Source organism: Gadus macrocephalus, chromosome 2 (assembly GCF_031168955.1).
Source record: "Gadus macrocephalus chromosome 2, ASM3116895v1".
NCBI classification, from domain to species: domain Eukaryota; kingdom Metazoa; phylum Chordata; class Actinopteri; order Gadiformes; family Gadidae; genus Gadus; species Gadus macrocephalus.
In genome coordinates, this window is record NC_082383.1 from 4,252,410 (window position 1) to 4,270,814 (window position 18,405).

Below are 18,405 nucleotides of genomic sequence, written 5' to 3' on the forward strand. Positions count from 1 at the left end.
TACCTGTCCTTTCCGCTCAATCCCGTTCCTTGTCTTCCTTTTTCTTTGCAATGCACTGCATTTTCTGAAGAGGCAGCATGTAGGTATATGTGTGTGTAATAAATATCTTAAAAAAAAAAAAAAAAATCCCAAATTCACGAGCTGCATGTATCTCTCCCTTCCTTCATTTGGAGTGTCTCCCAACACTAATGTATGTGTGGAGGAGATGGATTTTCTTGCTTCTTTTTTTTGGTATTGTTTTCAGTAGAGCGCACTGCCTGATTTACAGATAACTTAATCTTAAATCAGAATATGTTTGGACTGCCCCCCCCCCCCCCTAATTTAAATTTTAACTCCCCCCCCCCCCCCCCCCCCCCCCCCCCCCCTTGTGATCATTACATAGATTCTAACACCGTCATAGAGTCATGGCTTGTTTTTTTAACACGTTATTATTGCATCGATATACATTTTCTGATTTGTGTTTCATCAAAATGAATTCAACTCCAAACAAATGTCATTGATTTGTGTTTTGTTTTTTAATTTTTTTGCCTTTTCTTTTTCTTTGGGGTTGTTTAAAAAAAAAAAAACTTTTTGCTCACGGTCATCCACTGTCCCAGTTAAACATTCACTCGTCCTATATGTGTTTCTCTTTTTTTCTTTCGGGCCCTGCTTGTCTAGTCTCGAGACGCGTCCCTTCTGGGTTCCTAAACATTTGTTCTCCTCTCTCCCGCGGTGCAGGGGACGTGCTGTTCCAGATGGCTGAGGTCCACAGGCAGATCCAGGTCCAGTTGGAGGACATGGTGGGTGCTTTATGTTGACCCCAGGCCCAATATGGTCCTCTATACAGCTCTGATTTGTTGAGGCTAACGTCCCCCATTGCATCACGTCCGGTACTTGATCCGAAAGCTGGGGGCAACGTTGCAGTTTCCCTTGCTACTTGTAGTTCTATTGCGTTCAACACCTGTTCACCTGTTTATCCCGTCACAGTGTTTATATTCTTTATATGCGCTCATATTATATATGAATGCTCCGGCGTGCTTAATGCGGGGGTTTACCTGCACATTTTACCGAACATGTTGATGTGTTTGAACCTGTCTCTCTCCTCTCTCTCTCTCTCTCTCTTCTCTCTCTCTCTCCTCTCTCTCTCTCTCTCTCCTCTCTCTCTCTCTCTCTCTCTCTCTCTCCTCTCTCTCTCTCTCTCTCTCTCTCTCTCTCTCCTCTCTCTCTCTCTCTCTCTCTCTCTCTTCCCCCCCCCCCCCCCCTCCAGCTCAAGTCCTTCCACAACGAGCTGCTGTCCGAGCTGGAGAAGAAGGTGGAGCTGGACGCACGCTATCTGACCGTAAGCATCCGATTGGTTGATACACCCGCCTTATGGGGCGCACACACAAGGGGCGGTGGAAACTAGCAGATTCTAATAGGCAACATGATGCACATTACACCGTGGATTGGACTGGCTCGGTAATGGCTACGAGTCTGCGTCCTAAATACCGCTCTCCTGCCTGACTCTATAAGACAATCAAGTGTGTGTGTGTGTGTGTGTGCGAGAGAGCTGCAGTGCTAGTCTGTGGGTGATATCTTTAGAATGAGTGGGATGGAGCTTCGGTGAGAGAGAGCCAGTGCTGTTGCATTGGTTTGGGGGATGGGCATCGGATTCCGATTGTTGCCTTGGATAGAGAGACGAGGCCCAGCTTTTTGTTTGACTGCCATTGCCTGCATGTTTGCTTCACACGCATGAAGGAACGCATGCATGGTGAGATTTTAGCAGAGCACCATGCGTTATCACAAGGTAATAAATTCCTGTATATCGGCCCCACTAATCAGACTCCATTCTCTTTTGCTCTTTGGTATGCACGACGTTCCATCCACCAAGCGATCGAGTCATTGAATCTATAAATAGTGGATTAAGGATTTGCATTATGGGGTCTTGGCCAAACCGTCGTCGGACCGCAGGCATGCACTGCAGCCCGTCGTTCACGGCAACCGCGCGTGGGGGATTCTGACCCGCCGAGTCATCTCCTCGGCCCCTCCTGTTCCCCCCGCTGAAAGCTTCCCGGACTCCGTCTGCACTGGGATCCTAGTCCGCGGCATTGTGTCCCGTCTGCACTGTGGCTCTGCACACAGTATCCTAGAGCCTTGTTTGTTTTGGAATTACATGCGTGTTTACTCTACCCTCGTGTTGTGTTTGAGGCCCCTGGGGCGATCCAAACACTGGGTCGTGCCAGAGGGACCCAGGGCCATCCCAACACGGGGTTGTGCCAGAGGGACCCAGGGCCATCCCAACAGTGGGTTGTGCCAGAGGCCCCCGGGGGGCTATCGCAACAAGCTTCATCGCCGTGCCACCCAATCGATCGCGGAAGCGTCTTTGAACGTGTGGGTTGGACCGAGGTGGGTCAAACCTTCCGGAACATAAATAAAATACCAGTAAACTGTACAACAGACGTTGGCTTATCTCTGATCTTCGCCCAAATGTCGAGCGCGTATTTCATGCGTTTGCCTGATGGTGGTCTTCCGTTTCTTGCCAGAATCGATCAAGGCTTATGGAGTACTGACGAAGCCAGTGTACTCTCATCCATTTAATCTTCTCGTAAGGAGAAAAAAAGCCTCTTGACTGCAAACTAATTTACAGAACCAGCCATTTGCACACGTTCATATTTCACCATTATCCCTGAGCAATTGGCATCCATTCATTTGCATGATATTTGCAAAGAATCCGTTCAGGGGAGTGAGTGCATAAAAAATGCATTGTCACCCAGACACAATGAAAAGCTCCTTTTGCAGAACCCTTCTGCTCGCTTTTTTCTCCCTCTCAAAACTGCTTTCCCGCTTTTAACGTGTTCCCTGTCATCATTATAAGACAGCCCGTCTGTTTCCCGTGTCGGACTTGAGAAACACTCTCAAATTATATATTAGCCACACTCATGGGACGTCTAACAGATGGGTAACAATGGGAGCCCCTTTGCATGAGATGACATAACCAGATTGCATATAGATTGCCAATTCAAAGGTCTAAGATCGTTAATTGGAAATAAGTGTGCCGTCGCCCCAGTGTACTGGAGTTCATCAGAGTTCTCGACAGTTATTAATTGTGACTAATCACAATTAAATGATCCGTTTTTTTGGGGGGGGCCCGCTGTCAAAACGTATGCTAAGCCGAAGAGACTGGATCATTGTGGCAAATCGTACGGATATTATCTTTCTCCGTCTCCCAAAAAGAATGGCCTATTACTGTTTTTCCAACATGCTGCAGTATTTGTTATGTAACCTCTTATCAGCGGTATTCGCTTAGTTGGCCGTCCCCCTGGGGCTTTGTTAGGTCTAATAAGGATCTCGCATTGATTTGGAGGAATGGCTATCCCAGCCTTCCAGGTCGGTCCACATCTGGACAACCGACAGTGACTTGTAATGAGAGACGATAGTAAATATTTAGTGTATCCTGCCGGTGGTTGGCGATAGACTCAATACGCAACATTGATTTGGCCTTCCCGCAACATCGTCTATGAATACTTGAAAGTCATGTGCGTAATTATCTCGAGTTGGAACTTCCCTCTTTGGTGCGATTGCAAGCCTCTTGCATCACAGCTCGCGAGATGCTGGGTCGTTGTTTATTCGAGGAACAAGTAAACTGAGCGTAAGTGCTTGCAACTGCAGCTGTATTTTGCAGCTCGCGAAAGTAACTCGAATCCTTCCCCGAAATGTCACAGCAAATGAGCCAGTAAAAGGGGGAAGGTGTGCGCCTAAAAGCAACAGAGCGACTACTTTTGCTCCATTGAAAGGCCCGCGCTTCAGTGTCTTTAGTGAACCTCTAGCACAAGTTCTCCATCCCCATTGCCTCGCCACCGGTGGCGTCTACGTCCTCGTAGGCCGTCCAGCGCTGTCCTCAGTATGGCGCGTTTGCTCTCGGTCCATTTGACTGAAGCCTTTCTATGCGTGTGGTCGTGAAAATCCCTGCGACGGAATGGGTGCGTTCTGTTGTGTAAACACTCACTCTGCGCTCCAACGGCCTCCAGGGTATTCTGGGTCAATCGGTATGTTTGGCTCTTCTATGTTTGGACCTTGACTCAAACACAGAATGAGGTTTCCAGGACGTTGATGGGATGGAACGAAGCATTTGTCCGTTGGTCTCACACGCACTACTTTCGCCGCACTGGGATCTGTGAGAGAATTAACTACAGCTCATCAATCCTTTATCGCCACCTTGATGCATTCGTTGGTACAGAGTTTATAAAGAACCGGATGCATCACAGGCAGGCAAGATCGTTTTGGTTTTCTCCACCCATGGTGGAGACAAGAGAACCAGAATGATCCTCTTGCTTGACGTTCTCCCATCATCAGGAAGTTCTGCCTCCTAGAATGATTGAAATAACTTCTTTGAGCTTTAAAGCTACACCTTCACGGATAGCATTGATCTGTATCGTCGCCGGCTTTGCAAACCAAAATGCCCCCATTACCGAACAGAACTCATTTTAGGCTAGGGTAGCTATTTGCCGCCGTCAAAATCCATCTCCGTCAAAACAAAAGCCTCCTATCTTACAGGGGAGCGACGTCGTAGCTTCTCCATCTCTGGTTCAAATTTCACGGCCGGCGATTTCAACCCGACTGCAATCAAGACGCACCAAACGCAGTTATTCGGAGGGCTCTTGAGTTGGAAGTGGCCTGTTATGCAACATAGTCCCAGCGTCGGGCTATATGTCCTTTGCAGTGCAACGTTATCGGTACTCCGCAATCACGGAGCGAGACATCAACTCGACACTCAACAGGCGGGTAGGACTTTTTGTGGGGCGCCGATGCGTCGGCGAGGGGGAAATGACTTGGTGGTGGTGCCGGGTTTGTTGTGGCAGCTGTTGGCCGCCATTGACCAGGAAGGGAGACCTGGGGTGATCGTGTAAGCCGAAGGCTTGTTGATTTTTAAACCGTTTATTAGATACACACACATAGCGTGTGTGTGTGTGTGTGTGTGTGTGTGTGTGAGAAATTTTGGAACTTCAAAGGTAAAGTTCTGTGAAACATTAAAAGAAGCTAAATATCACGATGCTCTCTGTTGCCCCCTAAAGGCGGCGCTGAAGAAGTACCAGATGGAGCACAAGAGCAAAGGGGAGAGTCTGGAGAAGTGCCAGGCGGAGCTGAAGAAGCTGCGCAGGAAGAGCCAGGGCAGCAAGAACCCGGCCAAGTACGGGGAGAAGGAGATGCAGGTGAGTTCCCCATGGAAACCCACAACGAAGCGCCGAGCACGCAGGCTTTAATATCCACTCACACATGACTGCTGTTGCCTTGACGCATCGACCCCACCAAGGAAACATGCGTGCTGAAACTGTACAGTGTGCAATTCAGTCTTTATAGAGCAGGTTACACTAAAAGCGGGATTCTAACTGTGTTTGTGTGTGGGGAAGGGGGGTTTATCAAAATACATGCACGAAGAAATTCCCGCTATGAAATTTTAATCTGCATGATTTATTTAGTTTTTGCACTCATCAGCCCGTGACACCATTGCTGCATTCCGTTTCGGGATTCTCTGTATGCATACCACTAAATATCCAAGTGAGAGTTATGAGCCTGCTCAGAAATAATGAGTTTGTACTACATAAGGTCGAAGGGAAAAGAAAAACACAGAGGGCGGGAACACACACACACACACACACACACACACACACACACACACACACACACACACACACACACACACACACACACACACACACACACACACACACACCCTCTCAACTCTCTTATGTCTCCTTCTGCACTGTGGTGTGATTTTCAATGAGTTTTATCTGGCCAGCCCGTCTAATGAAGACTAATATAGACCCCGCTGTGTAGAAAAAGTGGGAGAAAGGTTTCACCATCCGGACTCGGACCTGGTTCCAACACGGCGGGCACCGTCGAGCATCTGGTGACTCAGCTGTTCTCCAAAAGACTCAACGCTTAAAAACGTTGTGCTGCAGCGCTATTTATTTTTTGGTGGGCATTTTTACCATTATATTTATTTCTCAGAGAGAGGGTGAGACGGAGTGAGGGAGAGGGAGAGAGTCTCGCATGACCTCAGGCGGGACTTGAACCGTGGGAGCAACCTGAGCCAACAAGCATCAACTATAGCACGGCCTGGTAGTCTTCATGAGCTAACCTATAGCACCTATCGTAGCACGGCCTAGCAGTCTTCATGAGCTAACCTGTAGCACCTACTGTAGCACGGCCTAGCGTTCTTCATGAGCGAACCTGTAGAACCTACTGTAGCACGGCCTAGAAGTCTTCATGAGCTAACCCGTAGCATCCACTGTAGCACGGCCTAGAAGTCTTCATGAGCTAACCCGTAGCATCCACTGTAGCATGGCCTGGAAGTCTTCAGTCTTCTGGATCAGGAGAAACCAAACGACTAGAAGCAACGGCTGAGCTCTAACATGTAGAAGTCGGGGACGGTGAGTAGGCGGAGGTGGTGGGGGTGGGGCACCTCCTGCTGGACTGTAAGGCTGCGTGGGGTTAAGGGGTGGGGGGGGGGGTGCAGGGTGGAGAGAGCGGGAGGAATGCCTGGAAGCCTGGAGGCGATTCCGAGCAACGCTGACAGCCAGTTGGTTCCTCGGCTAACAAGCGCAGGCCTGCCCGGTAATTACCCATCTGGCTCCTCAACGAGGCGCGGCCATCCCAGGTACAGGAGACTGTCCCTGGGATGCATCAATCCTACCTAGACCCAAGGGACTGCCCCGGGGGGGGGGGGGGCAGGGGGGCTGATCCGTGTGTGGTCCGCAGGGGCGTGAAACGTACCTCGCAGGGTCCACCGCGCTGGGCCTTCCTCTGGGGTCGGAGCGTGGAGCGGAGTGGAGCAAGTTTGCCTGTGCCAGCCCTGATCTCTGACGAACACACACTCCCTCACTCATTCACAGAGACACACATACACAGAGAGGCGTGCATACACATGCACACAATCACTCGGGTCCCTCTCCGTGATGGCGGTGTCGTCGCTACTCGCTCGGACCCCACGTGTCGGATTGGTCGCGTTCGTGTCACAGCGCGGAGAGACGTAATCTTCAGAGTGTCAAAGTTGAGCGGGGAAGAGAGAGACTGTGTGTGTGTGTGTGTGTGTGTGTGTGTGTGTGTGTGTGTGTGTGTGTGTGTGTGTGTGTGTGTGTGTGTGTGTGTGTGTGTGTGTGTGTGTGTGTGTGTGTGTGTGTGTGTGTGTTGAGCTGGGGTGCAGCGGGTGAACAGAAGGCGGGTGTGACGGCCCCGGGGAGGGAAGCAGAGCAGACGGCGGCAGCTTCGTGTCGTCGCAGGTCGTCCGTCTCACCCGGAGGAGTGAGTTCACGGGACGGAACGGGTCCACACCTCGTCCCTGGGAGACCTCGGAGGGGTCGGGACTCTGCGGTGTGGGGATGAACTGGCTCGTCTAAAGGCGGCAGTAGCTCAGGAGCTAGAGCGGGTTGGACGGGAACCGCAGGGGTGCTAGTTCGATCCCCGGCTCCTCCTGAGGGTCAAGGTGTCCCTGAGCAAGGCACCTCACTCTCGCTGCTCCCGACGAGCTGGCTGTCGCCTTGCATGGCTGAATGTGAATGTGTGCATGAATGGGTGAATGGTAGGCAATATTGTAAAGCGCTTTGGGTAAAAGCGCTATATAAATGCAGTCCATTTACCATTTTTATTATGCAGCCTTGATCGCAATCTTCCCACTGAATTAATAGGCAGATCAATAGACACGCACACGCACACATATATATACACACACGCACAATGTGACTCATAGCCACTACAAATCATTGCAACAAGTTATAAAGGCTTAACAAAAAAACATGCATGGGTCCTATCATGGCAAGTGGGCGAGAGAGGGTGAGAAGAAAACGGAAGAGAGGGAGAGAGAATCGGCTGGTTTACATTGGAGTTTCTCAGAGAAACTGACCGCGATGAACTGGCTCGGAGCTGTGCCTCTTATGGGAGTAGGATCATTTACGTAATGATTGAAATGTGTTGGCTAGCCATGGACAGATTTTGTACTGGAATTAAATGAAGTGCCCCAACTCTCTCCCCGTGGCAAGACTACCCCCTCACCTCCTGTCCCCTTTTCATTTCCCACACTTCCTCCATTCATCCCTCTCGCTCTCTCTCTCTCTCTCAAAATTGCGCTCCCTCGTCTCTCGATACCTTCCTTCTTTTGAGAGAAGATCCGCAATAACCGACTACAGTTATTGCCAAAATGCTAACCAGCTCATTATGTAGCCCCCTGCCTGTGCGACGATGGCGTCCTCAAGGGAAGGTCTCCTCTTGATAACCTCTCCCCCGCCGCAAAACGATGTCTTAATGACGGCCCTGGATCCAACAGAGCTTAAAGACCTGGCCCATTAGATCACACATGAAAGCCATCTTTTATTATTAAAACTGGAGACGAGCGAAGTTTCGAATATGAATATTAACGTTTCGACCAGACCAGAGGGGAGGGGGGGGTGTGTGTGTGTGTGTGCGTGCGTGCGTGCTCGTGCGTGCGTGCGCTCGTGCGTCCGTTCACGCATGCATACACTCACAGAGGCACACGGGGGTGTGTGAATTATGTAATGTCTTGAGTTTATCCCACCGTTGACGTGTTGCGAGGAAGTTGTAGTCGTTTCAATATTGTAACCCTGGAGCTCTGCAATAAGTCGTGTGCACTCACAGAGTGCTGATGATGACTAAATGGCAGCACGGAGCTCGCTCTCTCTCTTTCTCGCTCCCTCTATCTCTACCTCTCGCCCTTCCCCCTCTTGCTCTGTGTCTCTCGCTCGATGCACGGCTATGTTGCTAAATCCCTGTAGGAATTAAATCGAATACGAGCAGCTTTGTTGTTGTGAGTCCCCTTCTGTACCCTCTTAAGTCTCCTAGCCTCTCCTCCTCTCCTCCAAAAGCCTCCTCCCCACATCCCGGCCCTCACACTTTTAATTACTTCAAGTGTTGTCGGTCTGCGTCCCTTTTTAATATAATCTGTGCCGCGGTGTAAGGGAATGGAAGTCCCCGATGAAATGCTGGCGCTTGTTTGCATATCGCTGGGCGGGAGCGGGGCAGGGTTGATTGATCCAGGAGTGTGGCCCAATCAGGAGCCGACATGCACCCAGCCCGATAGCCACATGCAGTCATTCGCTGGGAATGTATTCATCCGGTACCTGCTGTCACATGCACACGACAGCCAAGGCCTGCGAATTGAGGAAATTAGGCAGAGAGGACGGACAGGTTGAGCAGCTCCGATCACGCAGATGATCCGAGTTCTTTGACACACACACACACACACACACACACACACACACACACACACACACACACACACACACACACACACACACACACTAACACACACACACGCTAACACCTGAACATCAAAAGCCACCGCATAGATGGGGGATCTTTCATTGCGGACATAATGCAGGCCTTTTCCCTGATCTAAAAGACAGGTGTGTGTTTCTGAGTCGGTGTACTGCCTCTCCAGTTTCTCCCTGCAGCATGAAGTGTGACTCATACCAACAAAACAACCAACACTATCCTAAAGTTTGCTGCTCCTCATTGGAGAGCAACCAACCAGATAATTCAAATGAACAGCCACAACATGGCTGCTCAGCGGCAGATCCGCAACAGCTTGGAATTTAAGAAGAACCGAACTGAACAAAGAAAGTTTCTTGACGTGCGTCGCTCATGTCCAAACACGAGAGTTGTCGTGTCGAAAGAATGAGATTGAGTCAGCTAAAACTATTTGGAAGTGCCTTATTTGAGGTCATAGGCCTTGCAGCCGGGAGGTAACTAGCAAGGAGGAAGATAAATTCATTGTCCTGTTCTTTCCCTCGCCTGCTCAACACTGTTTCAAAGTATTAGTGTGATGGCGTAGGTGGATCTGCGCCAACACTAATACGCAAGGCCATCCCACATAAAAGATTCTTGTTAGATTTAGCCACAAGTACCTAACTAGCTCACCGCGGCCATTGGTAGTGGGGAAGTAGTGCCCTCTGGTGGCCGTAAAGGGTAATGCAGCTATCGGTCGCGCGAGAGACAAGCCTACTAGACGCCCGTTAACGCCCATGGGTTAATGGGTCAATTCACGCGGTGATTGATCCAGGATTCAGGTGTGATATCTGTACAAACATAGTCCTTTGGAAGATTGAGTCTCTCTTCCTCCCCTCTCACTCACCTGAGCTTATGTCCACAGTTTCAGTGATGACCATTCTTCCTGTGTTTCCGGTGGCAGTTTGTGGAGACCATCAGCAGCAAGCAGAGCGAACTGGATACCTTCATCGCCGAGGGCTACAAGACGGCGCTGTCCGAGGAGCGCCGCCGGTACTGCTTCCTGGTCGACCGCCAGTGCGCCGTGGCCAAGAACAGCAGCGCCTACCATGGAAAGGTAAGGCCCCTCAGACTGCCTGTCTCTCTGTGTCTGTGTCTGTCTCCCTCTGCTTCTCTGTCTCTCTCTCTGTGTCTATGCATCTCTGTCTCTCTATGCATCTCTCTGTCTGTGTCTGTCTTTCTGTCTGTGTCTCGGTCTGTCGGTCTGTCGGTCTGTGTCTCTGTCTCTGTCTCTCTCTCGCTCTCTCTCTCACTCTCTCTCTCTCTCTCTCTCTCTCACTCTCTCGCTCTCGCTCTCGCTCTCGCTCTCGCTCTCTCTCTCTCGCTGTCTGTCTAAATCAGGAGAACCATTACAAACGGTGGACATGATACCGTCCACATAATCAGATGAGCTGGGAATAGAACAGAGAACCCCACGTGTATGGCGTCTAGGGTGAAGCCTGAAAAGCTGTAATAATAGCATGTTATGAGAGTGTGGTAACGGGGGCTCGTGAGTGGGATTGTGATTCTACCGTGAGGTAGTGTGTGGGTGGATTGGTTGGTGGGGTTGGGCTGGGTGGTCTGTTGAGTTAATGGGGTGCATCTGTCTCAAGGCATTTCATGCTGGTCACCCACTGCCAGCGAACTGAAACGCTGACCCAAAAAGTGTGTGTGTGTGTGTGTGTGTGTGATAGTTGATGATAGTATGGTGAGGTGTCGTCGACACTATGACAGTCAGTAATTACAAAGCAATGAGGTGTGTGTGTGTGTGTGTGTGTGTGTGTGTGTGTGTGTGTGTGTGTGTGTGTGTGTGTGTGTGTGTGTGTGTGTGTGTGTGTGTGTGTGTGTGGGGGGGCCAGTGTTTCCTGTCTTGTCTGGAGCCTGGAGGGTGGGGCCCTTCTGCGCTGTTAGATGGTGCAGTAGGCGGACAGTTTGAAATCGCTTGGATCATCTTTGATATTTCCACGAGATTCAATGGGGTTTACTATGCAGTGTCCATACGAGTTCTGTGGACCAGTCTAAGCTGAAATAAGAAAAGAGTAAAGTAGTTGAATTGAGTGCTCTACTTATATAAAGCTCCATTTGAATAAATATTTCTATAATCAACTATACTTTACTTAAAAGCCCTTGCTTATTCCTCATTCCGAGTATTCTTTCATTATTCTCTCTTCTTGTTCCTTGTGACTCAGAGTGCTGAACCACTTGTCCAATCAATTGATTTGAATAATTATGAATTATTATATCCATCGTTTTAGTCATTAGTCAGGTAAAAGTGCTCTGTTTCTGATTTATTCCATTTTTGTAATTGGCTGCTTGTTGGATGCGTGCAAAATCCAGACATCACTTGATTCCCTGTTAACTTAAAAGTATTTGTCCCTGTTTATAGCTGAATAATGAATTGATTTGAATAGGAATAGGAAAAACATTAGGGAGAATAAATGCAGAGGAGGATAATTGTTAGTTTGCAGCCCTAGTTATCGTTCATCATGTCCCCTCTGCTTCCCCCACCCAGGGTAAGGACCTGTTGACCCAGAAGATCCCCATGTGGCAGCAGGCGTGCTCGGACCCCAACAAGCTGCCGGAGCGTGCCATGCTCCTGGCCCAGCAGATGGGCTCGGTGGGCGGAGCCAGCCCCCTGCACACCTCCAAGTCCAACCTGGTGATCTCGGACCCCATCCCGGGGGCCCAGCCGCTCCCCGTGCCCCCCGAGCTGGCCGTGTTCATGGGCAGCGGCCTGGGACATCAGGCGGTGAGAACCTCCATTTAGAGCCATGCTAAAAGTGGGAGGGGCGGACAAGCTTGAATCCAGTGCGGGACGTTTACCTTTATTTCGCTTTGTATTTGTTTCGACCAATCGTGTTGCTGGAGGGGCGGGAGTTCTGCCGTCACGTAATTTGCTAACAGTGAATGAGAACTCTGTCAGTTAACTTTTTCAAGTGGAAAGACTAAAAACATCCGAAACATCTTGATTCGGACCCTGATGTACTTAGGAAAGGGTCTGTAAATGGTCACTTCCACCCCCCCCCCCTCCCCCCACCCCCCAGAAGTTCTCTTTTGAACACATAAGACTGATCAGATCAGGCGCTAAGCAGTAAGGGCCTGATGTGAGGAGAATGGACAGTGTGACCCAAAGCACAATGGAGTCCACCACACACAGCGTTTTAACGAGGACTGCGTTCACCGGAGCGTGCAGCGGTCCACTCGGATCACACCACGCTCGTTACACAGTTAATGGAGGAACCACACCGCTCGCTGGCAGACCTGTAGCCTCTCCACAGGGAGGCAAACACAAGCCCACCTCTCTCTAGCCTCGGTGTCTTGAATGTGTGTAGTGCCTCCTTATTTATTAACAAGCTGATTAAAGCCCACGCTGCCCCCTGCTGGGCTGAAGCTCTGGACAAGACCGCGGTCAACACACCCACTAATCGTATGATTTATTACCAGTTCTTTATAGTTTTCCCATCTTTACTTTACGGGCCTTTCTGTGCCTCGAAGGACACTGTAGTGGAGACGCAGAGTGTGTCGACGCGTCGTATGGAAGCAGGCCTGATGTCGCTTCAAAGCTCTCCGCCTACGTTGTGTAGGAACCTAGAGGGTTGAGTAGGAACCTAGGGGGTTGAGTAAAGGCTGCTCCATTATGGGAAAAATCCTAATCACGATTATTTTGGTCATCATTGAAATCACGATTATTCAAACGACAATTTTTGAGTTTTTAAAACATGGTGCATTTATTCAGCATTTCCTTCCAAAAAAAAACCCTTTGTTACTGAGAACTTTGAAATATCCCCTTAAAGAAATACACAAAACGTTAAAATAGAAAATGTTCAAGCAGAAAATAATGTACAAATATGAGTCCAACTGTTGGGTTCAATTTCTATAAAAAATGTATAATATTAATATTAATAAGAATATTATACTCTTCTAGATAGCTGGAGGTCGTTTGACCCACAAATCGAAATCGCGATCAAAATCGGATTAACTGCGCAGCCCGAGGGTTGAGCCGACCGGACGACTTCAGCGCACGGCGTCATCTGTATGTCTCCCGTCCCCCCGTCCCCCCAAACAGAGGCTGATGGGCCCTGAGGGCATGGCCATGGTGAACGGCACGACGGGCGTCCACGGGGACGACTACTGGACGGAGGGCGGCGGCGGCGGCGGGAGCGCGGGCCCGGTCCAGGGGGGACCCCCGTCCCCCCAGGGCCCCCCCCAGGGCCAGCCCCAGAGGCAGGTCAGCGAGGTGTACTCCAACACCCTGCCCGTCCGTAGGCCCGCCCCGGCCAAGAGCAAGAACCCAGTGGGTGAGTCTGGCTGTCACTCCGGAGGCCTCGGGCTCCCTGATTGGTTAGGAGAGGAACAAAGTCATTGCGGTAGTTTTGGCCTAGACATGTGACCGCAGGACTGTTCACTATATTCAGCTACTTATCAGACACCTTTCTCCCCAGTGAGTTTGGATACTTTAGGTAGCAGGTAGGCGTTTAGGATGCGTACAGGTATGGATCATGTTAGTTTGGGGGGGGGGGGCAATATACATGCATAGGGAGATGGTCAGGGGATCGCAAAGTTCTGAGTTCGATCCCCGACGTCTACAGTGGGCTTCCGTGAGCAAATTGCCAAACGCCTCTCTTGGTCCTTAACGACCTGAATCCGAGTTCACTGCAAGTGTCTCTTAATGAATAAGTGTCTGCCGAGTGATTCAATAGGAAATTGTTAAAGCTGCACTAGGCAAGTTTCCCCATTAGGAACCTCTAGAGGCTTGAGTTGTTTCTACTGTAATAAATATCAATATTCAGCAGTTGCAGCTTAAGTTGCAGCTATATCATGTTCAGACTGACTCGACAGATGGTTGCGTTTTAACATGAGATACTTACTAATGCTAAGTCAAAAGAGTCTGAATAATAACCCAACAGCTGAAGTTGCAAAAAGTTAGAAGTTGCAGTAGCCAGAAGGGATGGGCAAAACGATTATTTTCCAGGAGTCAGTTCTTTCAGTTCCGTTTGCTATCAAGATTTGTTCGTTTGATTTGTTTGTTTGATTCGTTCGATGAGTCAGATGGTCTGTTACTTCATTTGGCAGGGAATCGGAAATGATGGAATAAATGTTAATCAACATGCATGTAGCCTACTACTTTCTAATCTTCTTGCGAAATGACCCAGGTTAAGTGTAACTATTAAGCATATTATATATATATAAGCACATACATGCCTTTTTTTCATAAATATCCTTCATACATAATGGGGTGCAGTAAGAATTAAATGGCGTCTTCCAAGTGGCGCTAATAAGCAGTGAATCACCATTGTGCGAATTCCCTACTAGACCAAACGAGACTCGTAATGGTGGGTAAAAACAATACTTTTATTAAAGCATGCAATTGTGATGTAGAACAAAATAAAAAGAAAACAAAGTGCTTGCATGATATTGAAGCCTACAGCGATCGTTAGTTAACTTGTGTGGCGGTGCCTTATCATTTGTTTACCCATGGGCCATGGCAACGCGATTGCTAGCCGCTGTAGTACTCTCATTGGCTGAATCGTTGAGAACGTTGTAGACTCAATCAATATAAGCACGCGGGGAGACAGAGCTCTGTTCGCTTGTATATTTTATTTACGTGAACATATTTTTGTTTATATGTTAGAAAGAAAAAAAGAATCCGTTGCTTTGTTTTGGGAATCAGTTGTCGTCGTTCACCTTCGGGATTCGTTCGTTCTGACCGAAGCGTTGGCGACCGAGCCGTCACTAGTGGCCAGGCTATAGTGCAGCTTTAAAGCTTCCCCCCCCCCCCCCCCCCAGGAGAGACGAGGACCCTCCCCCGCTCCAGCTCCATGGCGGCCGGCCTGGAGAGGAACGGGCGCTCCCGCGTGCAGGCCATCTTCTCGCACGCCGCCGGGGACAACGGCACCCTGCTGAGCTTCGCCGAGGGCGACCTCATCACCCTGCTGGTGCCCGAGGCCCGGGACGGCTGGCACTACGGCGAGAACGAGAAGAACAAGATGTGAGGGGTGGCCCCGGCGCAGGCACACTGACAGACAGACACACAGACACACAGACGGATAAAGACAGACGGACAGACGGATAAAGACAGACGGACGGACAGACAGACAGATAAAGACAGACGGACAGACGGATAAAGACAGACGGACAGACAGACAGATAAAGACAGACGGACAGACAGACGGATAAAGACAGACGGATAAAGACAGACGGATAAAGACAGATAAAGACACTGACCGAACCCAGACACACACACAGGCACGCACACACTCAAAGATTGACACACACACATACACAAAGACTGACGCAGACACAGACAAAGACTGACTGACACGCGAACACAGACAAAGACTGACACGCGAACACAGACATGCATGCACTCACACAGATGGACACACGCACACACACAGACACGCGTACGCACCCATACACACACACACACACACACGTGTCCATACGCATCATGCGTGCCTTGTGTTCCCTTGTGGTTTGTTCCTTAAACCCGTCGCTTTGCTCCTCTGGTTCCCTGCAGGCGTGGCTGGTTCCCCTTCTCCTACACGCGCGTTCTGCCCGAAACGGAGAACGAGAAGCTCAAAGTCAAGTATGTACGGGCGGACGCTGTGTCTGCCTCCATCCTGCCCCTGTCATGTGCCCCCTACCTGTCCTCACACAAGGGCAATAAAACCAAAAGGAGTTTTTTTTTTAATGACTATGTAGTGATGGGTGGGGGTTCTGTTACAAGGGTTCTTCGCGTCACAAATGACCCCCGGCCTGCCCTCTTCTCCCCACCAGCCTCAACCACGGGAAGAGCAGCAGCACAGGGAACCTCCTGGAGAGCGACATGCCCATGCCGGACTACGGCCTCACCGCCCGCCTGCTGGCCCAGAGTCTAGCACAGAGCCGGCCCAGGCCCTACAGCATGGCAGGCTTCACCACGCAGGTGGGGGCGCCACTAATCCTTTCACTTTCAAAATATTTTATTTAGGGCAGTTAGCAGTAAGTACATTTTGTCATGAGAAAGTGAAACAATATATCGCTGTCAGTACAATAAGGATGTTCGTAGAGTGCAGATCACTAACATTCGCTAGGTTAACCCATTCCCCGTACACAACAAAGATAGCTAGGATAAGATACTACATAACTAAGAGCGTACATTAAGTGCCGGGACGTACAATATACAACAAGTAGGAGGGGTGGGACGGTGTGGCTAAGATCTGTAATCAGTTCTATTAACACACTGCATCTACATCCCTGATGAATGGATAGGAAACGGAACAATACTCCACTGCAGTGTTTTAAAGGGGACATATTATCCCACCAGGTGTGAGTGTGATTAGCCTTACAAGCCGTTTCGAAAATCTGCCCCATATGACATCACTAGTGGGCGTGTCCACCTAGATCTGTGCTGGATAGATCAGTCTACCAGCCTACCCAGTGGACTGAAGTAAACAATGCTCATCTATCCAGCGCAGATCTAGCTGGACACGTCCACTACTGATGTCATATGGGGCAGATTTTCGAAACGGCTTGTAAGGCTAATCACACTCACACCTGGTGGTATAATATGTCCCCTTTAAAGAGGTGACCCATTATGCCAGCAGGTGTGAATGGGTGTGTCCACCTAGATGTGTGCTGGATAGATCAGTGTACCAGCCTACCCAGTGGACTGTAGCAAATGTTGCTGATCTATCCATCCTACATCTACGATGACATTCCCACTTGTGATGTCACTCAAACACAGGAAGAGGCAGATTTTCAAACGGCTTGTTATGGCTAATCACACTCGCACCCGGTGGCATCGTATCTCCCCTTTAAAGGACAATGCCGGTCTGGGAGATCGGACCATGGTAAATGTCTAAAATATCCGTAACCAGTATCATTTGGCGAGATGGCTATCATGTACTCATGCTGCCAAAGAACATTTTGCTTGTTCACGCCAACCAGGATGTAAACAATGGCAATATAGCACTTAGACACACATTGATTCCAGAAGACCAGACAGATTGTAGACAAGCAAAGTGAATTGCCATACCAGATACTTCACAAAATTTCAAAAGAACAAAGTGCAATATTGCTATTATATACATTTGTGTCGATGGATGGATCAACCAGACCGCTGCTGGCCTTCACCGATGGACTACTATGTTGCAGGAAGTAAAAAAAAAACTGTTTGCACCCTGAACCGCTGCTTAAAACAGTGTCACTATTTTTTGCAGCCGGCCATCGAGGACTATGACAGCCGCTTTGCCACGAGGTACGTTCCCCTTGTTTCCCGACGCTATCTGAGTCACGATGAGATGTGTGGTGTTCATGGGCTGCAGAGTGAGAATGAGTGTTGAGTCTATGAGGCGCACCTATTTTAAGAGGCCCACGCCGGAATGAGGCCATGCCCTGCATGGTTTGCATAGTCTGTAGGTAAGATAAGCTGTAGAGCACAGTAAGGCCCACCATAGATCTGTTTAGTGTGTTTCTTTTTTTATTTCAAATTTTCAGGTTTTATTTCCTGTCGCAGCTCCTTTTAATAGTGTATATTTTGCTTCTGCTTGCTTTGCCGTTGAACAGCCTTCTTAAGTGATAGCTCTTTAAAGATGCATTTTTAAGTCTCTTTTAAGTATCTTTGTTTACGTTCCACTTTTGTCCAGGCTACAATCCCCCCACCAGCCCCCCCTTCCCCACTCCCTGGCACAATCAGTTTTTTAAATTCAATTTCTGTAGCCCTCTCCAGGTTTGTAGGCTCATAGGTCGTCAGGGTTATGGATAGTTCGGTCTCGGGTACAGATTTCTGTGTGTCTGCGTGCGCGTGGCAGAGGAAGACGAGTACGTCAGCGTGCACAGAACCGTGCATATGTGCGTGTAGTGTAGTGTGTGTTTGGTGGAATACTTGTGACAGTGGCCATTGAACCCCCCTCCTCCCCCCCACTCACCCCCCAGTCATCATGCAGGGTTCCCCCTGGTCCTCACTGCACAAGGTCTCTTGTCTTCTGTACATGCGTGTGTATTTCTGTGTTGGTCGGGGTTGGAGGGGGCGGGGGCGGGGGGGGGGGGGGGGGGGGGGCAGTCAATCAATCAGCACTCCGATTCTCCAGGGGGGCATTCCACCTCCACCTCCTATGCTAATCAAACACGGGAGGCCTCCTGCCGGGAAGATGTCTTTTAATGACCTCATCAACACCCAGCGGCGCT

At 49.6% G+C, this 18,405-nt stretch overlaps 2 protein-coding genes across 4 annotated transcripts in view; one reads left to right on the top strand and one right to left on the bottom strand.

Annotated features, from left to right (window-relative positions):
- LOC132475672 (somatostatin receptor type 2-like) overlaps positions 1 to 18,405 on the bottom strand; it is a 317,638-nt gene that overhangs the window by 78,122 nt on the left and 221,111 nt on the right. The gene's annotated exons all lie outside the window — the stretch shown is intronic.
- The window catches only part of baiap2a (BAR/IMD domain containing adaptor protein 2a), a 44,272-nt gene that overhangs the window by 20,482 nt on the left and 5,385 nt on the right, over positions 1 to 18,405 (top strand). For all 3 annotated transcript variants that reach the window (XR_009529938.1, XM_060076846.1, XM_060076857.1), the window contains exons 4-13: positions 718 to 779; positions 1,247 to 1,318; positions 5,031 to 5,168; positions 10,160 to 10,312; positions 11,747 to 11,983; positions 13,301 to 13,532; positions 15,022 to 15,223; positions 15,755 to 15,823; positions 16,015 to 16,162; positions 17,439 to 17,476. Coding sequence is in view for 2 of the 3 variants with exons in the window: in XM_060076846.1 (XP_059932829.1) it covers positions 718 to 779; positions 1,247 to 1,318; positions 5,031 to 5,168; positions 10,160 to 10,312; positions 11,747 to 11,983; positions 13,301 to 13,532; positions 15,022 to 15,223; positions 15,755 to 15,823; positions 16,015 to 16,162; positions 17,439 to 17,476 (1,351 nt within the window). In the remaining variant the exon portion in view is untranslated. The remainder of the gene's footprint in view (positions 1 to 717; positions 780 to 1,246; positions 1,319 to 5,030; positions 5,169 to 10,159; positions 10,313 to 11,746; positions 11,984 to 13,300; positions 13,533 to 15,021; positions 15,224 to 15,754; positions 15,824 to 16,014; positions 16,163 to 17,438; positions 17,477 to 18,405) is intronic.